This window comes from Acartia tonsa, chromosome 5 (genome assembly GCF_053477335.1).
Source record: "Acartia tonsa isolate MP-2025a chromosome 5, ASM5347733v1, whole genome shotgun sequence".
In the NCBI taxonomy this organism is placed as follows: Eukaryota; Metazoa; Arthropoda; class Copepoda; order Calanoida; family Acartiidae; genus Acartia; species Acartia tonsa.
The window spans coordinates 37,264,342-37,285,476 of NC_137264.1; the positions used below are offsets into that span (position 1 = coordinate 37,264,342).

At 31.0% G+C, this 21,135-nt stretch overlaps 2 protein-coding genes across 2 annotated transcripts; both read right to left on the reverse strand.

The window, feature by feature from the left end:
- Window positions 1-7,986: 7,986 nt before the first annotated feature.
- Window positions 7,987-13,642, reverse strand: LOC145320332 (uncharacterized). Its single transcript, XM_080162739.1, has 9 exons — window positions 13,589-13,642; window positions 13,125-13,221; window positions 12,545-12,629; window positions 12,006-12,038; window positions 11,764-11,836; window positions 9,775-9,857; window positions 8,561-8,628; window positions 8,282-8,347; window positions 7,987-8,149 (listed from the first exon to the last, which is right to left on the reverse strand). Exons 1-9 carry the CDS (start codon window positions 13,631-13,633, stop codon window positions 8,115-8,117), a joined length of 585 nt encoding a protein of 194 aa, XP_080018865.1. The 5' UTR covers window positions 13,634-13,642; the 3' UTR covers window positions 7,987-8,114.
- An 18-nt stretch (window positions 13,643-13,660) lies between these two features.
- On the reverse strand, window positions 13,661-16,326 carry LOC145320132 (uncharacterized). The gene is made up of 7 exons (XM_080162571.1): window positions 16,230-16,326; window positions 15,748-15,835; window positions 15,401-15,468; window positions 14,911-14,998; window positions 14,427-14,478; window positions 13,941-14,006; window positions 13,661-13,687 (listed from the first exon to the last, which is right to left on the reverse strand). Exons 1-7 carry the CDS (start codon window positions 16,321-16,323, stop codon window positions 13,661-13,663), a joined length of 483 nt encoding a protein of 160 aa, XP_080018697.1. The 5' UTR covers window positions 16,324-16,326.
- Between the last annotated feature and the right edge of the window lie 4,809 nt (window positions 16,327-21,135).

Sequence of the window (21,135 nt, forward strand, 5' to 3'; positions counted from 1 at the left end):
TTTATCCATCTATATAACAAGGACAATTATAACATGTCCATTGTCCATAATAACAAGATAATAATCACAGGTTAAAATATACCAGGGAAGAAATTGATGTTTAACCCAAATGATAATGAATATAATTGTACATTAAGATTATTGATTGAAAAGTTTGGACACCAAACAATCAAAATTTAATAAAAATACCCAAAGATTTTGAGTAACAAATAAGATAACGTGGTTGAGGATTTCAGACCAATGTTCCCTGGACCCTCCCAAACTGAAATATATTGAACTATAATGGAGGAATAATAATATTAAAAATGTAGACATACTAAATACGGAGAAGATCTTTTTGAAAAGCTTAAATTGAAACTAAAAACAGTGCAGTTCACATTAATGCAGCTGATATCGTATGCTATTGGCAGCTGCTGAACCTTGATTATCAGCATATTACTATTCAAGCCGGCACAAATGAGCTAGACGCTAGAAGGTAAATAATGAGCTGCAGAACTGCACTTTTTTTGGAAACTGAAAAAAAGGATATTCAAAGTTTCAAAATTGTACAGGCATAGCCGCCCAATAATCTTCACTTATTTTGGTGACGGAAAATCAGAAGCTGCCAAAACATATAAAACCGAATTAAGCCCAGCTAGACGCCAATTTTTCAAATGTTTCTCTAAAAATTGTCAAAGGATGATTAGATTTTACTTTTTTTATGGTCTCAAGAAGGGTACATTGAACTATCACATCAAAGTTTATAACCGCATGTTATCTCATTCAATGGCTCGATTTTGACTGGTTAGTTTCAAACTTTTCTACCAACAAATTTTATCTGCTTAAGGGATAATTTTGTTTATCAGTGGAGTTGTGTATCACTTTATTGTCCTACCCAAAAGATCCATGGGTCTTATTCTTTCGTATCTATGCAGGGGCGTCCAAGCTTTTTTTATTTGGGGGGAGTAAAAGGGGGGGGGGTAATTTGTATTTGGGGGGTTAAAATTGCGCGCGAAGCGCCCCTTAAATTTTTTTTACCCCCCCAAAAATTTCTTTTTACCCCCCCCCCACAAATTTACCCCTAGGGTAAATTTATTTGGGGGGGGGGGGGGAATTTAATAATGTAAACGGTACCTATCTAATAATGAAATACTATTAAATATTTAGCAATAAAAATGTGCTCGAAACGCGCCAACATTTTTTTTGTTAGGAATTATTTATTTTTTTTTTGGTTGGGGGGTAAATACCCCCTTCTAAATGCCTACGGCACTCCCAAGGTAGGGGTAAATTTTAAATGTGGGGGTGGGGTAAAATTAAAAATATTTTGGATTGTAAGTAAATCTGCTGAAAAACTGTTTAAATACAGGATATTGTTTAAGGACATACTTTCATTTTTAGGACTTGATTATAGAAATGCTTCGCTTAAAACAATGTACTTTGTTGTCCTAGGAATCAGTATTTAAAATCAGACCAATCGGATAATTTTATCCCATAAAAATTTGATGTCAAAAAAGTTAAAAAGCAACATGTTTAAAATGGACGTACGGACTTTTTGGTAACGATTATAGAGCTGCTTCGCTTTCTAACTAGTACCTTACTCCTATAGGAATCATCATGCAAAGTTTGAAATCAATAGGACAATTGTAAAATGCCTAAATTAACGAGAAAAGCTATCTGTCTGTGACGGACGGACGTACGGACCGACCCTAATTATAGAAAAGCTTCGCGTTTAACAACTTCTGGACACAATCGATCCTGTTACTTTAACATTAGTTTTTGTAAAAAGTATAGAACGCGACAATTTGTCACACATAACTAAACATAACACGACATCAAGCCATAATGTACTCAGATAGGGACAGTTAGTCTCTCAAGCCATAATGTACTCAGATAGGGACAGTTAGTCTCTCAAGCCATAATGTACTCAGATAGGGACAGTTAGTCTCTCAAGCCATAATGTACTCAGATAGGGACAGTTAGTCTCAAAAAAAGTTAAAACATATACCAGAATTGCTTTGGAAACCGATTGATATCCGCTGGATTAGAGCAGGTTCTCAGCCATACTGAAAAATCATGTACAACATCGTATTACAGCCAATTTTCACAAATATTAAATTAAAATTATAATATTTACACCAGTTTTGCTAGCCTGGGCCTTTGTCACTCGGGGCGAACAAAACTGGTTTTAATCTTATAATTTTTCATTTAAATATCCGGGGAATGCTGTCTATAATACGATGCGATAATCAACTATTCTTTATACATGAAATTAATGGTTTAATTTACATTATAGCTTTTCTTGTGGGTGAAATGTATTTGCACTTAATCCAAGTTCTAGCAGACAACCAACCCTTAATAAGCTTAATACCGGTAGTCCTAAATGTGAATTTTTAGGACTTAGGAATTATTATCGTCTTTCTCCATGACGAAATTTGATCAAAAACATTAAATATTAGAACACTAGGTGAAATTATACCATATCCTATTATATCATATTAAATAGATATACCAAACTAACAATTAAAGTATGGTAACCTTAATGATGTATAATTATTAGCAATAGCTTTTTGTTGTACTTTTAAAAAACATAATCTTTTTTAATATTACTTGTCTCTGATGTGAGTAAAAGCATATATATTCCATTAACAAGTTTATAATAAAATCACTCCCAGGGAGGTTTTGATAATGTTATTTCAGGGAGTATTTGTTATTGATTACTATAAAAGTAACAGGGTGTCTGTTAGTGTGTCTGTCTGTGCATACCTTAATATCTCGCTTACTACTGGACTGATATAATTTTTTTTTTACAGTGAAGCTTTAATAATTCTAGGGAGGGTTTATAAAGCCACTTAATCTAAATGGGGGGTAACTTATTTTACTTACCCCTTTATTTTTGATAAGAGGGGGTGGGGGGTTGTGCCTGTTAAACTTTAAAAGCTGTTTATCTCATTCTCTACATTTGTTATCGACAAAATGTAGAAATTTTACTAAAAAAAACTTGTCAAGCAAACCTTCATGGATTCTTTAAAGAATTAAAGAATAATATTCCCTTGTTCATGTGCGATCATATTTTACTTTATTTAATTTTGTAATCATATGCATAGAAGCAGTGGCTTGCACAGGGTTAAGCCACGAGGGGAGAAATCAAACAAAATAAAAAGGGGGGGGGGGTTAGGGATGTGTGAATTTAAGGTGGATGAATTACTGACAACAAGAGGGGTATTTTTTATCGTCAGGGGGATTAAGGGGCTGTAGGTCTTAGAGTGTTTTGATGTAAACACAAATTTAACTTAAAGAGCTTACCGTCACGTACATACAGAAACTAGTTACTAATCCCTGCTAGTTACAGAAAAGCTTCGCTTTAAAAGTTATAAAGCATTGTTTTATGTGAGTAAAATTTGGTTTAGTTACAAGGATATTTTGTTGTCCATAACTAGCGTAGCAAAGTTAAAAAATAAAGAGGAAAAGTGTTAAATTTGGTTGGATGTAAGATTTGTCGTCATCTTACACTTTCAACAAGCCGAGTCTTTACACTTTACTTTTATGTTTAAAAACAACGTCATAAATATATGAAATTAGTGCGGTATTTGCTACTAGCGGCTACGCCCCCTAGAGGCCTCTAGGGGCGCTTGAGTAGGAGAGAGTCGAATTTTTTAACCCAATTTCTTATTTAAGATTTTGAAAGAAAAAAAAAATTGGGGGGGGGGAATTTATTCTAGGGGCGAATTCTCTTGGGAGGGTGGTGGTACCCTCCCCAAAAATAGTTAGAAACCTTTCCGGTACCTATGCGAAGCTACCGTGTTAAGGAGAGCCCGATCAGTTTAGTGGTTAGCGAGATCTTTCGGTACACACAAACAGACATCCTGTTACTCTCCTACAGAAACAACATTTGCCTTTAACAAAGTAGTATGATTCTAACATAAAAGGCACAGCCTTTCTATCTGTGTGTTTACAGCAGAGGACCTTGCAAACCACAGGAAAGAATTATAAATATTTTATGGTATGGTACCTTCACCCTCATGAAAGTAATCAATCTAGAAATAAATACTTAGCCTCCCCCAACAATATTATTTTTTTCTGTGTCCTTTTGGAGTTAGAATTGAAATTGGAGGGTCAATTCTCCCCCCTACCCCCCGTCTTTACCCAGTGCCTCTGAAGGGTGTTGTTGTTAGTAGATGTTATTAGTACAGGTTTTCCGATTTCCATTGTACAAAATCTACTCTTAGAGACAAGTCTAGTCTAGACTCTGTAATAACGTAACTGATTCTAACTAAGTGACGGACAAATTCCCGTTATAGAGTAACTATGCTACAAAAATTACAATACATGAAAGTATATATTTCTTACCTTAATTATTTCCGTAACATGAGTTATTATTTTAATAGGGGGAAAATAAATATGCTCAAATTATATAACAGCATTAAGGAATAAAGCTGCACAACAATATATAATTAAGTTGCTTTGCCCCTAGCCCCTAGGGGATGGTGAGAGAGTACAGAATAATAGCCTAAAACCACCTTTAAAAATTTATAAAGACCTTAAATTAGAAAATAATATTGCTTATGTGAGGTTTAGTATTAGCAAGATCTTAGAGAACAAAAATGAAAAAAGTTTACAATTTTATACAATAGGTTAGTTTTTAACCAGTTTGATTGATGATTATACAGTTGCCAAGGTTTCAAAATTGTACTCAGGAATCACCATACCAAGTTTGGAATTGATAGGGCAATTCTTACATGCGGCCTTAATGATTAGAGATTTTTAGCTTTTAAAGATTTCTATCATAAAAAGTAGTATTTTTTTTGTCTGAACCATAAAATCTCTATAACTATTCAACTAATTGGGTTCTCTAATTTAAGTAAGCTTCTCATAGTAGGTACTCTTATGGTTTTAGTCGATTTATTTACAGATTTATATCTCTGGATGGTTTTAAGCTATCTTCTATCCCCTGTTTACCAATATGATCACAGAGCCCATAATGCTATGGGCGATGCCAGTAGTATTCCAAATTCTACATATGATATTATTATTCTACTATAACAGTTAGGGAGTTGAATCCATTTTTATAGAAGCAGAAATATAATCTATGATTATGGTTTGGACCCTCTAAAACTGTAATCTACCCTTCCACTTTTCCCTCTCTTGGTGAAGATATCTTCAACGCCGATATCTTCACCAAGAGAGGCAAAAGTGGAATCTTAAATTTCAAAAATCGTATCGGCGTTGAAGATATCTTCACCAAGAGAGGGGAAAGTGGAATCTTATATTTCAAAAATCGTATCGGCGTTGAAGATATCTTCACCAAGAGAAGGGAAAGTAGAATCTTACATTTCAAAAATCGTATCGGTGTTGAAGATATCTTCACCAAGAGAGGGGAAAGTGGAAAGGTAGATTACAGTTTTAGAGGGTCCAAACCATAATCATAGATTATATTTCTGCTTCTATAAAAATGGATTCAACTCCCTAACTGTATAAGAGTACTTTCTCAAAACCATCAAAAGATTAGTCTATCTTTAAAAGGAATTTATGCAAAAATAAAAGGGATACGATATTGGTGAGCAAAATACTACAGAATACTTTTTAATCTTTATGTGAAATAGATCAGGTCTGTATGTTCTTCTCAAAGAAGATAGAGTATAGAATAGAATCCAATTAGAAGATTCTGACTTGCTAGCCTGAAATAAAATTGGAACTTTTGAAAGATCCAAAAGTAATTCAGGCTTTTAGTGAAATTGTATGATTTCAAAAAATATATTATTAAAAAATCCTTAGAATTTGATGCAGATTTCAAATTTACCTCTAACATCAAAATTCTTTATAAAAACTTAACATATATATCTTAATGTAATTGTACAGTACATATTTTGTACATATAGGTTATTCTTGAGTTTCACAAATATTTTTAATGATTTACATAAACTATACAAAACAAATAGGTATATTTATAAACTTTTTAAAATCACAGCAATATTAAATTATTTTTTGCGTTTGTACTTTTAAAACTTGCGTACATTTAAGGGCAAATGGATGTCTGACCTCCATTTATTTGTTTTCTATCCCTGATATTTTATTGTACTTTTTTACTCTAACCAAACAATATATATTTTATATCTTTTTGGTAAGATTATAAAACATTGTTAAAAAAGATTGGAAAAATTGGAAAGATCTCTAAAAACTTTATGGTTTTCTTTAAACAAATATAGTTAGGGTAGATCAGTTTGTCAGTTGGTCTATCAGTCACTGATAGAATTGTTTTACAATTTTTGCTATTTTTTGTCTATACCTTTAAATTAATATACTGATTGTGCAGTTTTTAAATTCTACAAGTGTTCAGGGTCGTTTGTTAAATTTATAACTTTTATGGATGTTATCAGCTTTGTTATAAATATGTATTACTAGAGTTGGCTCGATATAACTATCTCACTATTGGCTAGTTTTCTATAAGTACATATCTATTTATCTATTTCAATTTTCCTCCCTCGCCATTACTATCTAAAAGAAAGAAGTAAATATTTAATATTTTAAATGATTTTAAAAAGATATCTTCAATTATATTTTTTATTTACATTACCATCACCAAAGGGTTAATATGATTAAAATTTTAGTTTTAATATTTGAACACTACAGAAGTGTCGCCACAATCGAATTCTTTTAAAACAGAGTTTTCTTAGATTTTCTATATTATGAACGTATATCTTTTGTTTATTAAATCAAGATTAAATACTTCAATCTAATTCAAATATCAACATGGATTAAAAAACTTTATTCATTCCATAAACAAATAGAATAAAGGTCTTATCGCTTTGGTCAATGAGAGTTTAATGAGGATTATTGGAGCACTATGAGTTTTAAACATTTATTCCTTGGAAAACTTGAGCTCATTTATAGACATTTATTTCCTATATAGATCTGACATGGATCTTGAAGCAATAAAGCAGGCTGTTTTGTAAATGTTAAAAATTGGAAGAATCTATTAAATAAAAGTTATTGCAAATATACTTAGTAAATAAATATTTGTATTACTTAGGACAATTCACGTGAATGCAACTGACGCAGCCGGCATACAAAAGTGACTTGGGGGGAGGTAAAAATTCAAAATTCAAAATTTTGGAGGGGGCAATCTTTATATCATATTGGCAAGGACGGCAAAGCTTTTTTATTTTTATTTTTTATTGGGGGGGGGGGGGGGAGGGTAAAAATTTAAACTTCAAATTTTTTTTTTTGGGGGGGTTCACATTTTTACACCCCCCCATTGGACGTCCTTCATCTTGTAAAATAGCCTCGCTACTGAAACAAAATATTTGTTTTTGTAAAAACTACAGGTTGTTTTACAATATTTTTGTCCTATTAAAAAAAACACCCTGTATATGCAAATTCGAATAGTATTTTATTTATTTGACTAGCGGCTTCGCCCCTAGCCTCTAGGGGCTTTGTCCTATAAAGTTATGGGAAGTCAACCCTCCTTAATAGAAATATTCAAAAAAATTATTCTTTGTTTAATTACTCTGTGGTAAAATTAAAACCAGGTTGTGCGCTTTATGCACAAAATTTTTAATTTGTACAAAAAAATTTCAATTCGTAAAAATTAAACCTAGGTTGTTCGCATACACAAAAATTAAAATTAAAAAAAAAAAAAATTTGGGGGGGTTGGGGGTGTCCCACCACCCAAGAAAATAGCCTAAAACCACCACAGGACCAGTAGGTATATTCCCTGAAGAGTAGAATCTGATCGGTTCAGTGGTTACCGAGATCTTAAGCTTCAGACGGAAAGACGGACAGACATCAAGCTACTTTGTATTATAGATTTATTTGATATACGATTTGCATGTAAATATTTATCTGAGAATGAACATCTAAATCAACAACATACTTCCCGAATCTCGTTCCCTGGGGGGGGACCTCTTACAACTTCAATCTCATCTTCACTATCCTCCGATGAATCGTCCACCACAACTTCCAGTGGTGCTTCACCAGGACTCACAACTTTGCGCTTAGAAAGGCGTATACAGCAACGGGATTTAATATGATGAGTAAAGTTAAATGATATATTTGAATTAAAGTGCAAAATATTATAATAAAATTAGATAATTGATTGTTATTAAAACAATTTTAATTGTGGATTATTCTTTCTCTTTCTAGCATTTACCCTGCCAATAGTTGAGTTTGTAGCCTAAATATCAAGAATTATTTTCATTTGGTCGAAATAGTACTCAACTAAAACCAGAGCTTTGGCAATTGGTAAATTTGAGAGTGGCTTGGTCTGATAATAAATAATTCAATCTAGAAGGCTATAAAGCATTACCTTTGAGCAAAAACGCAACAGGGTGAGCAGATAGGACAACCCTTATTTCAAATGGATGAACTTTAGCTAAATAGTATAAGGATTTTTAACATATTAATAAATTAATTAAATCAATTTAAGAAAACAATCAGATTATTTATAATTGGAAAGAAAATGTACACTGCAGTGTAAAATATTCACTTTTATATTTGACTTATTTAAAGAGTAATATTATCTCTTTGCTTTTCAAACTAAAGGAATACAGTTTAAATTAGTAATACCTTACAAAAATTTACTTACTGACAACAACATTATGGTTCTTTCCAACACAAGCATTGTGCAGATTGCATAATCTCTTTCCACAAAATCTAAATAGTATCTTATTATATCATAGCCACCAAAAATTGATTTTGCTGTTTAGATTGATATAAAATCAGAAAAATGTGCACCGAATAGCTCCAAAGATATCTGATTAACTTTCTGTCTCATTTTTTGTACAGTCTTTATTTGGCCATTTTAAAGCAATATTACTTAAATTTAATTTTAATTTTAACTAAAATTAATGCAATTGAAACACTTAGCCTTTTTTGTTGATTCAGAGTGACATTTTTTTGGGGGCCTATTTGTATTTTTAGCTCTGCAGTATTATTCTACTAGTGTCATAGTATATTTTTGATATACCTTTTAAAAAGCTTAAAACAGTTTAAGAAGAACACATATTTAAAATTTAATTCTGGAGGAGAAATATTTCTAGAACAAGTGCTAACCCTTAAAACAAATGTTTAAAAAACAGTATTGTAGATTTATATTGCTTTTGTAATAAAATAAGATATGTAGGTTTTGTAAATGTATATCTAACTCAATCTAAGTACTATGAATAAAATGAAGTCTTTAAAGATTATAATAAAAGAAATAATTATCATTTATACTGTTCTAAAAAAATCTTCTATTTTCAACCTTTATCTGACTAGGCAGATAAATATTAAATATAAACGGCTTTCTGCGATTATAAAATGTAAAATCATAAGATTAAAACCAGTTTTTTTAGCCTCAAGATGCTGAAGGCACGGGCTAAAAAATTGTTTGTAATCTAATGATTGAACATTTTTATATTTGGAAAAAAAACTGAATGAAATACGAAATGACAAAGTTTTTTTTGTATGGATGATAACCCGTTCTAATCCACTGGATATTAAACGGTTTTGAATAATACAAGAATAGTTATTTCTCGTATGTGCTTTCCGCAGGTATAAAATGTAAAATTAAAAGATTAAAACCCATTTTTTTAGCCCCGAGATGCCATGGAAAATTTCTATAATTCAATATGAAACATTTTTTTCTGTATGATTCAGAAATCTGTGGTGGTTTACAAAACTATGTTGGGCTTTTCTAACCCATATTAAATATGACCTAACCTTAAAATGATCCTTTATGGTCCACATTCAGTTAGGATGAAATTGCTGTTTGTTTTAATAATTATAAATCATCTTTTTAAGGTTTATATACTATCTGACCTGTCACAAGTGTGGTATTGTAAAGAAGTGCCCGGAACAGGAGAAATTAACTGTCCAGAATCCGCGTCCCCAGTCGATGTTGCCTATACAATCAATTATTATAAAAAGAGTTTCTCTAAATCACTTAACACTCTCAATATTTGAAAATTGAAAGAGATTCTGATTAAATAGATACCAATGTATGTTACTAAATTGAATCATACTGCAGAGCTTAAAATACGAATAGGCCCCAAAATAACTTTTTGGGGGATTTTACAGTTAATTTTTACCACGGATTGAGAAAGTTTTCACAGATCAGAAGTTTTTTTTTTATTTTAGGGTAAAATTCTCAGCTTTTAGAGTATATTGCTTCATAAATATTATATTTTGATATAGAGTAAAAGAAGGTCTTGATTTCATGTATCAAACTAACTAAAAAATTCTTTACTATACATCTATGAATTAACAAAAACATATAATACAACACTAGACATAGTTTTTCATATGGATTAGAACCAGTTCTTATCCACTGGATTCGAATGAATACAAAAAAAAAATTATTCAAACATATTTTTCAAAATATTTTTGAAAAGTATATATCTTTTATGTGTATAGTTTTCATTCTTTTCTTTTCATTTTAATTAAATAAAAATTATTTAACTATGTTGGAAATAAGTCACTCTGTGAAAACACTCGTTCTGAAATTTGTTTGTATGTTAATTTATTGATATATTGTAAAGAATTATTTTTATAATGAATTTTGATAAATGAAATCAAAAGACTTTATTTTACACTATATTAGAATACAATATTTAAACCCTCAGATGTAAAAACTTTATTTTAGTGTTTGGCCAAATTGACTTAGCAATTGTATCTGTAAGTACGTCTATTAACACCCTTTGCTATTTTTAAAATCCGAGAAAATTTTTTTGGCAAGAAAATTGCAAAAGTTTGCAACCTTTTTTCACACCACTACTTAAATCGAGTTTTAAAACTTTTTATATAAAATCATTTTTACAAAAAATATCAATAATTACTTAAAATATAGCCTGAAAGCAAAAAAATCTCATTACATGTGTTTATTTTCATGTTTTAGGTCTTTTTTTGAGTAAAGTATAACTTCTCCTTTTTTGACAATAATATATTTTTTAAACAATTCACAGTAAAATATAATAAAACTTAAACGATTTTTTTTGAATTATCAGTTGAAAATTTCATCAAACATGCAATTTAAGTGATGAAAATTTAATGAAATCATTTTTTGAATGTTTAGAATTACCAATTTTTTACATTTAAAACAAAATGTTATCAAAATTTAAAAACATTCTAATATATAACTTTAAAAATAAAATGATATTTAAAAAAAATAAATCACTAAAAGGTATTAAAATGCATTTTAAGTTACTTAAAATTAAAACGAGAACATCTTTTTACACTTTATTCTTTGTAATAGAGATTAATCGTTATTTGATGAAAATGAAACATTTAATAAACTAATTGAATCTTTTTGTGACCATGTTTAAACTTTTTAATTTTTACACTACGGTGTTTTTTAATAAAAATCTTTGTCAATTTCTCTTTTGCGACAAAAAAAGAAAGCGGCCTTTTTACTATTTCTAGGTTATCTAATGTAATTTAAACTATATAATATTAAATAAATTTTAATTATCTTTCTTTTGAGCCATCAAACACATTAAAATGTTATATATATGCAAAAATAACATTTTTTTTAATGAATATCAAAATTTCCTTATATGACATTACATCACATCATATTCTTCAAATCATATGTTCAGGAAAAGTAGCTACAACTTGGAGGGTTGTGCTATTTTTTTTTTAAAATATTAAATATACTTGAATGGTAAAAATATTAGCGTAACCTTTGTTAATTTAAATGCTTTATAATATGATTTTTAATGTTCCCAAATTCCTGATAGCAAATATTGCGTTATTGGTATACGAGGTTTGTTTTTGAAAATGAATAATAATATGTCATTAAAATGTACTTACACCAGCGATATAAACAAAATCATTTGTACAAGTTCCAGAAGTAGGGGTATTACTGGAACATGCCTTTCTTCCTCTAAAACACAGCATATCATAAATAATATTTTTAAAATGGTCTAACCCTTTTGTTTGCAAAATTTAAAGAACAAGTTTAAATTAATTTGTTCTTACAAGCCATTGACTTTACTCTGAATTCAGCTATTTTTGGTGCTTGTTTAATATACATATTTGTAAACATTTCTTACCTTGTAAAAGTTGGGCTTCCATTAATACTGAATCTGAAATATTTTTTTATTATAGTGATAACTATTAAATAATGAATTATTCTTTTTTTGCTGTGATTTTTAGTAAGTATTTTGATTCTTACTTTTAATGGCAATTTATTTTTGAATTTTCTGTAAAATAAACTATGTTGTAAAACATAAAAAGCCAGACAATTCAAATATCACGAAGAGCTCATACAATCTTAAAAGAATTGATTTTGATCTGTTACCATCATAACAAATTCAGCAGCATTATGTAAGCTAGTTTCCAAAGATTTTAAAATTAGCCAAAATAACAAAAGTTGCACTAGTTTCATTACCAAAGTCCAAGACAGCCAAGAAAATGAATTTTATATCCATTGTTCCATCTCTATAAGCCGCAACTACAAAATTTTAACACTTCCACAAACAGACATGACTGCCTTCAGTATGGTTTTCAAGAGAAATTTTGAATTTTACAAATTACAGGTTAGGGATTTTCAAGGAAGTTTTTTTTTACACATCCTTCAAATCTCACTTACCCATAATTATCATCATCATAGTCTGGAGGGGTGTAGGAGATTTTACACATACCAGCTTCTCTTCTAATACAGACTGTGTGAATACCTAAACAATAAACAAAACTATTACACGGAGCAGCAAAATGAAATAATAATAGGATAACCCTTATAATAAAGTTACATTATCTCTGTGTCTCTTTGTGTTTGTATGTTGCTATTGATCTTGGTAACTGCTAAACCGACTCGGTTCTCTTTTAGAGAGTAGCTTCTCGTATGTCTTGGGCAGGTTAATAACTATTTTAGGGTGTGTAACACTACCCTCGCCAAAAAAACAAAAATATATTACTAGTGGCACCTATCAGAATTTCCAATATTTTTTGGTGAGGTTATCATTATCCTCCTAAGAAAAATTGTCAATATTTTGATGAGCGTAGAAAACATATAAAACTGCTGATCTTAACATAGATCAATTATTTCTCAAAATATACAATTTAAAAGTGCTACTAGAGGCCTTTTTGGGTGTAGCCGCTAGTATCTTATAAACAGATATTTTAATTCATTATATCCCTGATTATATCATAAATAAGCCTTTAAAAAATACCTAATAGTTTTGCTCTGTAATCATCAATAGGCTGATCATAGTTAAAAGCCATTACTATACCAACTCCATTATTACCCCAGAAATATTGGCCACATCCCTAAAATTAATAAGATATAAATCTAACGGCAATATTGCATAAAAATATATTAATCAATTGCTATAAACCTTTTAATTTTCTAAATTAAAATTTTTGAAACTTAAAACTTCACATGAGAAAACCTTGAAAAAACAGGGTTGGAGGTTTTAAGGTTGAAATCTAAATTTTTTTCTTCATGCATTAGAATTAATAAATTAGAATATTCATTAATCTAAAAAGCAATCTCAATATCAATAATCTCCATGTAGTTTCTCCATTAATCTCCATGTTTTTCCTTGCATTACTTCTAAAAAATATAATACTATCTCCAAAGTTTAGGACTTGAGATGGTTGAATTTTAAAAACAATTTTGGGTATGATGTCTTACTGGAGGTGGTGTATAGGATTTACCACATTCTATCTGGCTCACCATAATATTCCAGGTTCTAAATAGACAAGTTTATTTTTTCAATAAAACATACATTTCCTACACATTTGTATATATATATATATATATATATATTTTTTTTTTTGGGGGGGGGGAAGGGCTGAAAGGATGGAGGTGAAAAATCCCAATGTGGGGATGCTGTGAGTATTGGTTTAAAAAATATGACGTAACAAAAAAATTAGCCAATGAGAGGCCGTTATTGACCAATGGCGGCATGCGTAGTGGACTCTCATTGGCTAATTTTTTTTGTTACGTCATATTTTTTAAACCAATACTCACAGCATCGACTCACAATTGTAGTGGTATCTGTTTTATGAATAGGTGGACCAAGATGGAAAGTATCAAAATCAAATCGAACCTGAAAAAAATACACATGACAGAAATCTTTATCTTCAGAACAAGAATTTATAGTATGACAATAATCATTCTGACTGTATCATAAGTTCATAACCTTCAAAGACCAAAGTTGGGAAGGGGTTGTTTTGTGGGAATTCTTTCTATAAACAATGGGGGAAAATATAGAAACTTTTGCCTTAAAAATATTAGAATAATGGGCAATTCTAATATGACGTCATTTGGGATACTTTGTCCAACAGTTTTAAATTTGCCCCCTTTTTAAAGGCACTAAAAAGGGCTTTTATCTTGTGCAAATTTTTAACCCACAGACAAATGTTGCAAAAAAGAGAAGTTTTAATTGAATGAAAAAATCTCTTTCGTATTGGTAGTATTTTTGTTACCAAAATTAATTGTGGATATTTTAATCAATATGTCTTCTTACCGCGCAAATATCATCACTTTGAGGATAAATCTTCCACTCGCAGTCATATGATCTAAATAAACAAAACTGGTTTTGATTCCATGATTGTACATTTATATATTCGTAGAAAACCAGATATAATACAATACAATACAATACATGATTTTTCAGTGTGGCAGTGAACCAGTTCTTATCTACCGGCTATTAATCGGTTTTCAAGCCGTACTGAAAAGGTATGGACAATGTTACTTTGTAAACCCATGTAGATTGAACTTTACTAAACAAACTTGTTTAAGCTAACAAATTACAGAACAGGGTTTTAGACTTTGGGTTGGGGAGGGGGTGGATATAATCTACATTAGTTCATTATCCCTGCCCTTTATTATTCTGTATGGCTTGGCAGAAAACAACTGATGAAGAATGTTTCTTTGAAAAGTAAAACCTGACACAACCATTGCAGAGATCATTTGCTTCTGAATTGTATATGCAAATATTCTCAACTTACCCAGGACTTTGAACAGTGTTGGGAAAGCCAGAATTTCTGATATAGGTTTGATTGTGAATGATATTGGATCCACAATCCTCAGTGTGATCTAACAAATAAATTAGAATCATGGAAAGAAAACGCAGTAGCAGGTTTCGTCGTATTTTACAATATCATTTCCCCTACGAGAGGCTCTAACCCTGCCAGGGCCAATTTCCTAACCAGGCGGGGCAATCAAAAACATTCACCTAACATAAAATAACATATCAAAAACTACTGTGAAAATAAGACGAAACCCGCTACTTCGTTTTCTATCCATGATCCAAATATTATCCATTTTTTGTGTAATCAAATGGGAAAATGTGATCTGATTTTTTTTTCTTGTGAAGATTATCTGAATCTAAATTTCATCCAATTTTGTGTGACAAACTAATATATTGGTGTAATTTTACGTAATTTTGGTACATACTGACAGAGAGCCTGTCTTTCATTTACAAGGAAAAATACTTACAGAAACAGCAGGATCCGAACCCTTGTGCACACCCTCCCTTAATAGAACCTCCAGTTGACAGACATTCTCTAAAACAAATTTAACTGATTAAAAAGTTTCGGAAATAATTTTAAACTATATTTTAATACAAACATTGGTTGAGGTGATTAAGGGTTTCTCTAGGATTTCCACACTAAACTGTCAAAAAAAGAAAAGAAAAAAACTTAAATACTTTTAAAAGGGTTAAACATTTTATTTATTGTCCTGATATCCATAAAACTAAACTAAATACTATACTAATCACAGTTGATAACTTGTATAATTCAAAAGGAATTATTTGGAGTCATCAAGGAATAAATTTGACTTACGTTTTGGTCATGCAAGTTCCATTGAATCCATTGGTAGCCCTGCAAGGAAGGTTGGGAAAGGTCACCACATTGAAAATACCTCCAGCAACTTAAAACAAATCATCATTTGTGATGGGGGAAGTCGGGGGAGTGGTGGTTAATGTAATTTTTCAATTTAATCAGAGCTGGATCTTTAAATCATTTCAATGGTGCGGGGTGATTTAGCGCACCATTGAAATGATTTAAAGATCCAACTCAGTGGTTTGATCTGAGGGAAAGGTTAATAAACATGATGGGAATCAACAATTCTTTCTGCTCATCAATATCTACCAGCTACAATAAGCAGAAATTTGTAACAGATGATTTACCGGCTAATCATGCATAATATGCATATTATGTTCTCAGGACTAGGCTAACAAAACTGGTATTCATTTTATGATTCTTAATACTGACTGTCTTTTATACGATGCTATACATGACTTTTCATTATAAGAATTTGTTACCTTGTTTGTCTTCTCTTTCTGTGTTGTTGAATGGAACGGCTCCTGCACATGAAAAGCATAAAATTACCACCGGCAATACGTATAAAGATATCATCTTGATTCTGAAAGCAAGAAATAAAATTATAATAATAACTCTTAAAAAAACATAAGAACGGTCATTGGTTAAAAAGAAAAATAAGATTAAAACCCAGGCATGATTTTCAGTAAGGCTAAGAAATGGTTCTAATTCAGCTTATTTTATTCAGTTTCGAAGCCATTCTGGAAATTTTTTTTTGAATGCCTTAATGCAAACAGAAAATCATTGCGATATTTAGGCAAAAATTCATTTAAAAAATACTCCTAATAAAAGAGTAGAACTTTTGCAATAAAGACTAAATTATGTTTACTACTATTTCTAGCAAATAATGCAAAAATGCATTGCTTTGCTTGACTAAGCATATGGTAAAAGTTTCACAAATACAAAGACAGATTAGCAGAAAAGCAATTTTGGAAATTCAAATACAGGGTGTCCGTGGGAAACTTTTTTTTTTAAACGCTTATTACTCCCTTAATATTTGAGCTATCTCAGTAAAATATTAGTATTTGGCAGCCTACTACTGACCATTTAATGGGATAATGATAAAATATCCACAAAATAAACAGAAAAAAATCTACGAGGTAGTACATTTTGATTTTATTGAATTTAGACTAACCCAGCAGAAAATATTTGCTTTGTGAACTTTAGGATGAGTTAGGGGCCAAACGGCTGGTCGCTGAGACTTGCTAAGCACACCAAAAGAACCGGCTTAACATGGCAAACAAACAATTCCCAGTATTGTTTTTATATCCTTATATAAAAGTACCAGGATGTCATTTTGAGTGTTTATCTGAAGCTTAAGATCTCGCTAACCACTGCACTGATATTGTTCTCTTTTACAATATAGATTCTCATGATCATCGCTGGAATAAAAGACTCCGCCCAAATTTTCCATTTTTAAATCTAAAATGGAAAATGGTGGGTCGATTTTCAACTCCCCTCCCCCCACTGGCCAATAGGGACATAGCCGCTTGTATCTCGTTAACTCTCCTAAGAAAAATAGCTCCTGGAACAATTTCCCCCTTCCCTTATCTTTTTCCTTTTTTTTAAATATTACTAAAATTAAAAAGTGGAGTTTCGACCTATACCTCCCCCCCCCCATACCATCAGAAGAGAGCTATCGGCGTAGTCGCTAGTTATTAGCTCAACCATTATCACTTAGAAAAGTAAACTTTCTAAAAACAAGGATAACACATTGTACATTAAAGCAAAGCTCTAAAATCATACAGTAGGACAAACGAACATTATTACTTTGCAGAGTGTCAAAACATAATAAAGCAGAATGTTAATTTATAAGTCTAAACAAATCGTATTTAAATTTGTAGCAAAATTGCATAAATAAGACACACTTGCAACTTTATGACTAGTATATGGATGATTCTCTTAAAATAATGTACCTAGTTGTCCTAGGTATCATTGTTCCAAAAATCAGATGAATAGGATAGTTATTAATTTTGCCATAAACAATTGTTGTCAAAAAAGTTAAATTTGTGATTTAACTGGACATATGAACTTTAGTTAACGATTATAGAGTTGCTATGTTGTAACTAACTGAAACAGGAATCATCATGTTAAGTTTAAAAACGATAGGACAATTCTAATATGACTAAAATAACTATGATAGCTATCCATTACGTACAGACGTACGAACGGACCTGCAGACCCTATCTATAGAAAAGCTTCGATTTAAAAAATAACAAAGATCCTAATCTAAATCTAAATAAAAACAAGTATATCTAAGCAAGCAAAGCATAGAAATGCACAAAGAAAAGATGTGGCCAATCTGATGAACTCACAAAAATTGAGTTACAATTTATTTAGATGCTGATAGGTCAATATGTCATATATCAGGCAAGAAAATAATGTTGTCCTTAAAGATATTCCATGATCATTTTATCATGTTTATGATAGATGGACGTACGTGAATACTTTCTTTATTAAGTAGATGCGCTATTAAATTTTCTCTACCGTTATATTGGTGCACAAGTGCAATAAGCAACCATGTGGAGCAAACCAAAAATAGTTTCCCAAAATTTTTGTCGTGCGATTGATTGGATAAGAACATTTTTTTAATCTGCACCAAAAATTTTTTCTATCATGGCTCCGAAGCCGTCTTATTTCCGCTGGATACAAACGGGTTCATAGCCGCTGATACAGCAATGAAAATAATAAGATTAATCTCTTCTGTTTACTGGACCTCCAGCCTCTCCGGGTCAACAGAAAAGGAATATTGTCTTTGATTTTCATTACCGTATCTGTGGCCAATTGTCTAGAAAACCATACAATGAGTTTTTTTTAATTTAACGTTTATATAAATTACTGAAGCCAAAAAATTTTAAAATAATTTAAAATACAAATTCGAGTGAAAAATACAATTTTTCTAAAATTATTGAAGCATAGTTGTTTATTAGTTTTTACCTACATGTAAATCAAAGAGTGTAAAGAAATCTGATTTCACTCACAGGTGGGGATAAGGACTCTTAAAGTGAGACAGGATGTTTGTCTGCCTGTTTATTAGTACCAAAGAGATATATCTAACCACTAGAAAGTTTCGCCTCCTTAAAATTGTTTTAACTTTAGCTTTATAGAACTATTTATAGCATCAAAACATTTTTAGAATGTCAGAACTAAAAAAGCATAACAAAATTTTATTAAAGTTCGTTGCAAATCTATTATAAAAAGAATAATATTTTAGGTGTTACGCTTAAAATATTGTTCCTTGTTGCCTTAGTAATCATTATTTAAAAAAATCAGATGAATAGGACAATTAAATCTTTTAATATTACCTCGTAAGGGCGGGATTCTACTTCGATTTAAGTGATCATCTAGAGAATCCAGAGCATTATCCGCTCTAACACCCTAGGATATTAGGTTAATTAACATCCATCAGACAACCAACCCTTTGATTGCACGGCCTTTGTCTGAGAAGCCCTAACTGTGCATGGTAATGAGTTGCAACTGTTTATGGACCAAGACATTCCCCAAACTCTTACTATTCATGTCGTGCACCTGACATAGCAGTGGTAGGAACCATTTTAACGTCTTTAGTTATGACTTGGTGTCGGTTCGAGTTTCGAATCTATCACCTCCTCGGCGACAAGCGGATGCGCACGGGTCTAATTAAATCTTACCCCATCCCACTAGAAAATTAAAGATGGTGGACACCCCCTCCCCCCCTTTGTCTATTCCCCTAAACACCTCTACACCCCATTGACAAGGTTCTATCCCCTCCCCCACTTGAACACCCCCTAATACATGTTTATTTTTTTTATTTAAGGAAACTTTTTTGACATGTTGTCTGTAATACACCCCCCTCGATTTTCGTTTTAGGAGGCTGTCAAAATTATTAGGTGTGATTCGCCCACCCCCACTGGCAAAACACCCTGCACGCCACTGGATACTAAATAAGTTATACATTTTTCTTTTAATAGCAATGCTATTCTATAACTAAGGTAGCTGTAAGATCGAGACTTAAGCATACAAAAGTTTGGTTTACTACTTTTTATAAATAATTTAGTTATTTACACTGTACAACTCTTTACTGTTCTTTCTTTTTGCTTCTGCCGACTTATGGAAATAATTGTTTTATTTTGATTTATTTAACAGAATTCCTGTCTTTGTGAATAAATTTCTCGTACCCTGAATGTTTCGGGTGAGTGAACCCTTGCTGCCTGACTAATATAACCTGGTATCATGTATATCTGTGTAGTTTCCCCGACCCTGGAGCACTGATAACATATATACCCGTGTCTCAAATATTCATTTTTTATTACTATAACACATTATCGTCTTATATATTACAATTGTTGTACTTTTTTTCATCAAGAATATTTACCCCTTTATTTGCAAATGTGCTGAATGTGCAAAATGTGAACCAGTGGACCTTGCAAATTTATTGTTCGCAAGGGTCTATCAACATTTTATGCAAAGGGGGTAAACACGTAATTTTTATGCACCTCCCTCTAGAAAAAATTACTTTTATATAATGTAAAATAATGCCTCTAATAGCATTGATTTTTTATTTTATTCATTTGTATAGAATTAGCAAATAATTTAAGACATTTAACATTAAGGCGGGTTGATTTCCCCCTTTTTTTGATTTTCACATTTTTTCAAGTTGGCCAAGGTGTAAATATGTATTTCAAAGGCCCTGAAACTTAAAAAATCATTTTAACTCAAATAACAATTTTCGCGAAGCTACTCCAAAATTCGCTGTTTTGGTGTAGAAGCTCAAAATCCTAACTTTCTTATTTTTTAAGCCACAATAATGGTAAACCTATCAAAATGCACATAAATTTAACCACAAAAACGATAACATGAAAATAAACTAGCCAGAAAGCATATCTAAAAAGATACAACACATTTCTTTTTTATCAAATATCATAATATTTTCATTTTTTTAAAGATGGCTGTATTTTATTTAATTATAATAATAAAGTCATGTTTTTCCTTTTATTTTTGTCTTGCATCAAGTTTTAACACCCCTCCATCCCACCTTACTATGATTTTTAGTGAAGTGGGAACTGCTAAATATTCTATTCCAATTATTTTAATGGATGTAATTGTGTATCATGATAGATTCAACTTAAGAATTATTTTAAGTATTTTTATTAAATTTTGATTCATTGTTTCCAGAATAGTAGTGTTCAAACTTTTTAGTCAATAATTTCATTTATCATCATTGGGAATGTATAATGTAATCAATTTATCATCCATAGTCTTAATCTCCTTTTATCCCTGAGAGACATAGGTTATTAAAATAATTAGTTTACCAAGAGTTTAACATAAGGGATGTTAAGGGATAGACAATGGATGATTAATTAATTTAAA

What these genes read in the sequence shown, in the direction of transcription:
- LOC145320332 (XM_080162739.1), bottom strand. Translation starts at nt 13,633, where the DNA reads ATGGTGAGCCAGATAGAATGTGGTAAATCCTATACACCACCTCCA. An exon ending in TTACAGAGCAAAACTATTAG is followed by an intron (nt 12,630 to 13,124) that starts GTATTTTTTAAA and finishes TTTATTGTTTAG; the next exon opens with GTATTCACACAGTCTGTATT. An exon ending in GGAAGCCCAACTTTTACAAG is followed by an intron (nt 11,837 to 12,005) that starts GTAAGAAATGTT and finishes GCTGTGTTTTAG; the next exon opens with AGGAAGAAAGGCATGTTCCA.
- LOC145320132 (XM_080162571.1), bottom strand. Translation starts at nt 16,323, where the DNA reads ATGATATCTTTATACGTATTGCCGGTGGTAATTTTATGCTTTTCATGT. An exon ending in GGAACTTGCATGACCAAAAC is followed by an intron (nt 15,469 to 15,747) that starts GTAAGTCAAATT and finishes AATTTGTTTTAG; the next exon opens with AGAATGTCTGTCAACTGGAG. An exon ending in GTTCGGATCCTGCTGTTTCT is followed by an intron (nt 14,999 to 15,400) that starts GTAAGTATTTTT and finishes TTTATTTGTTAG; the next exon opens with ATCACACTGAGGATTGTGGA.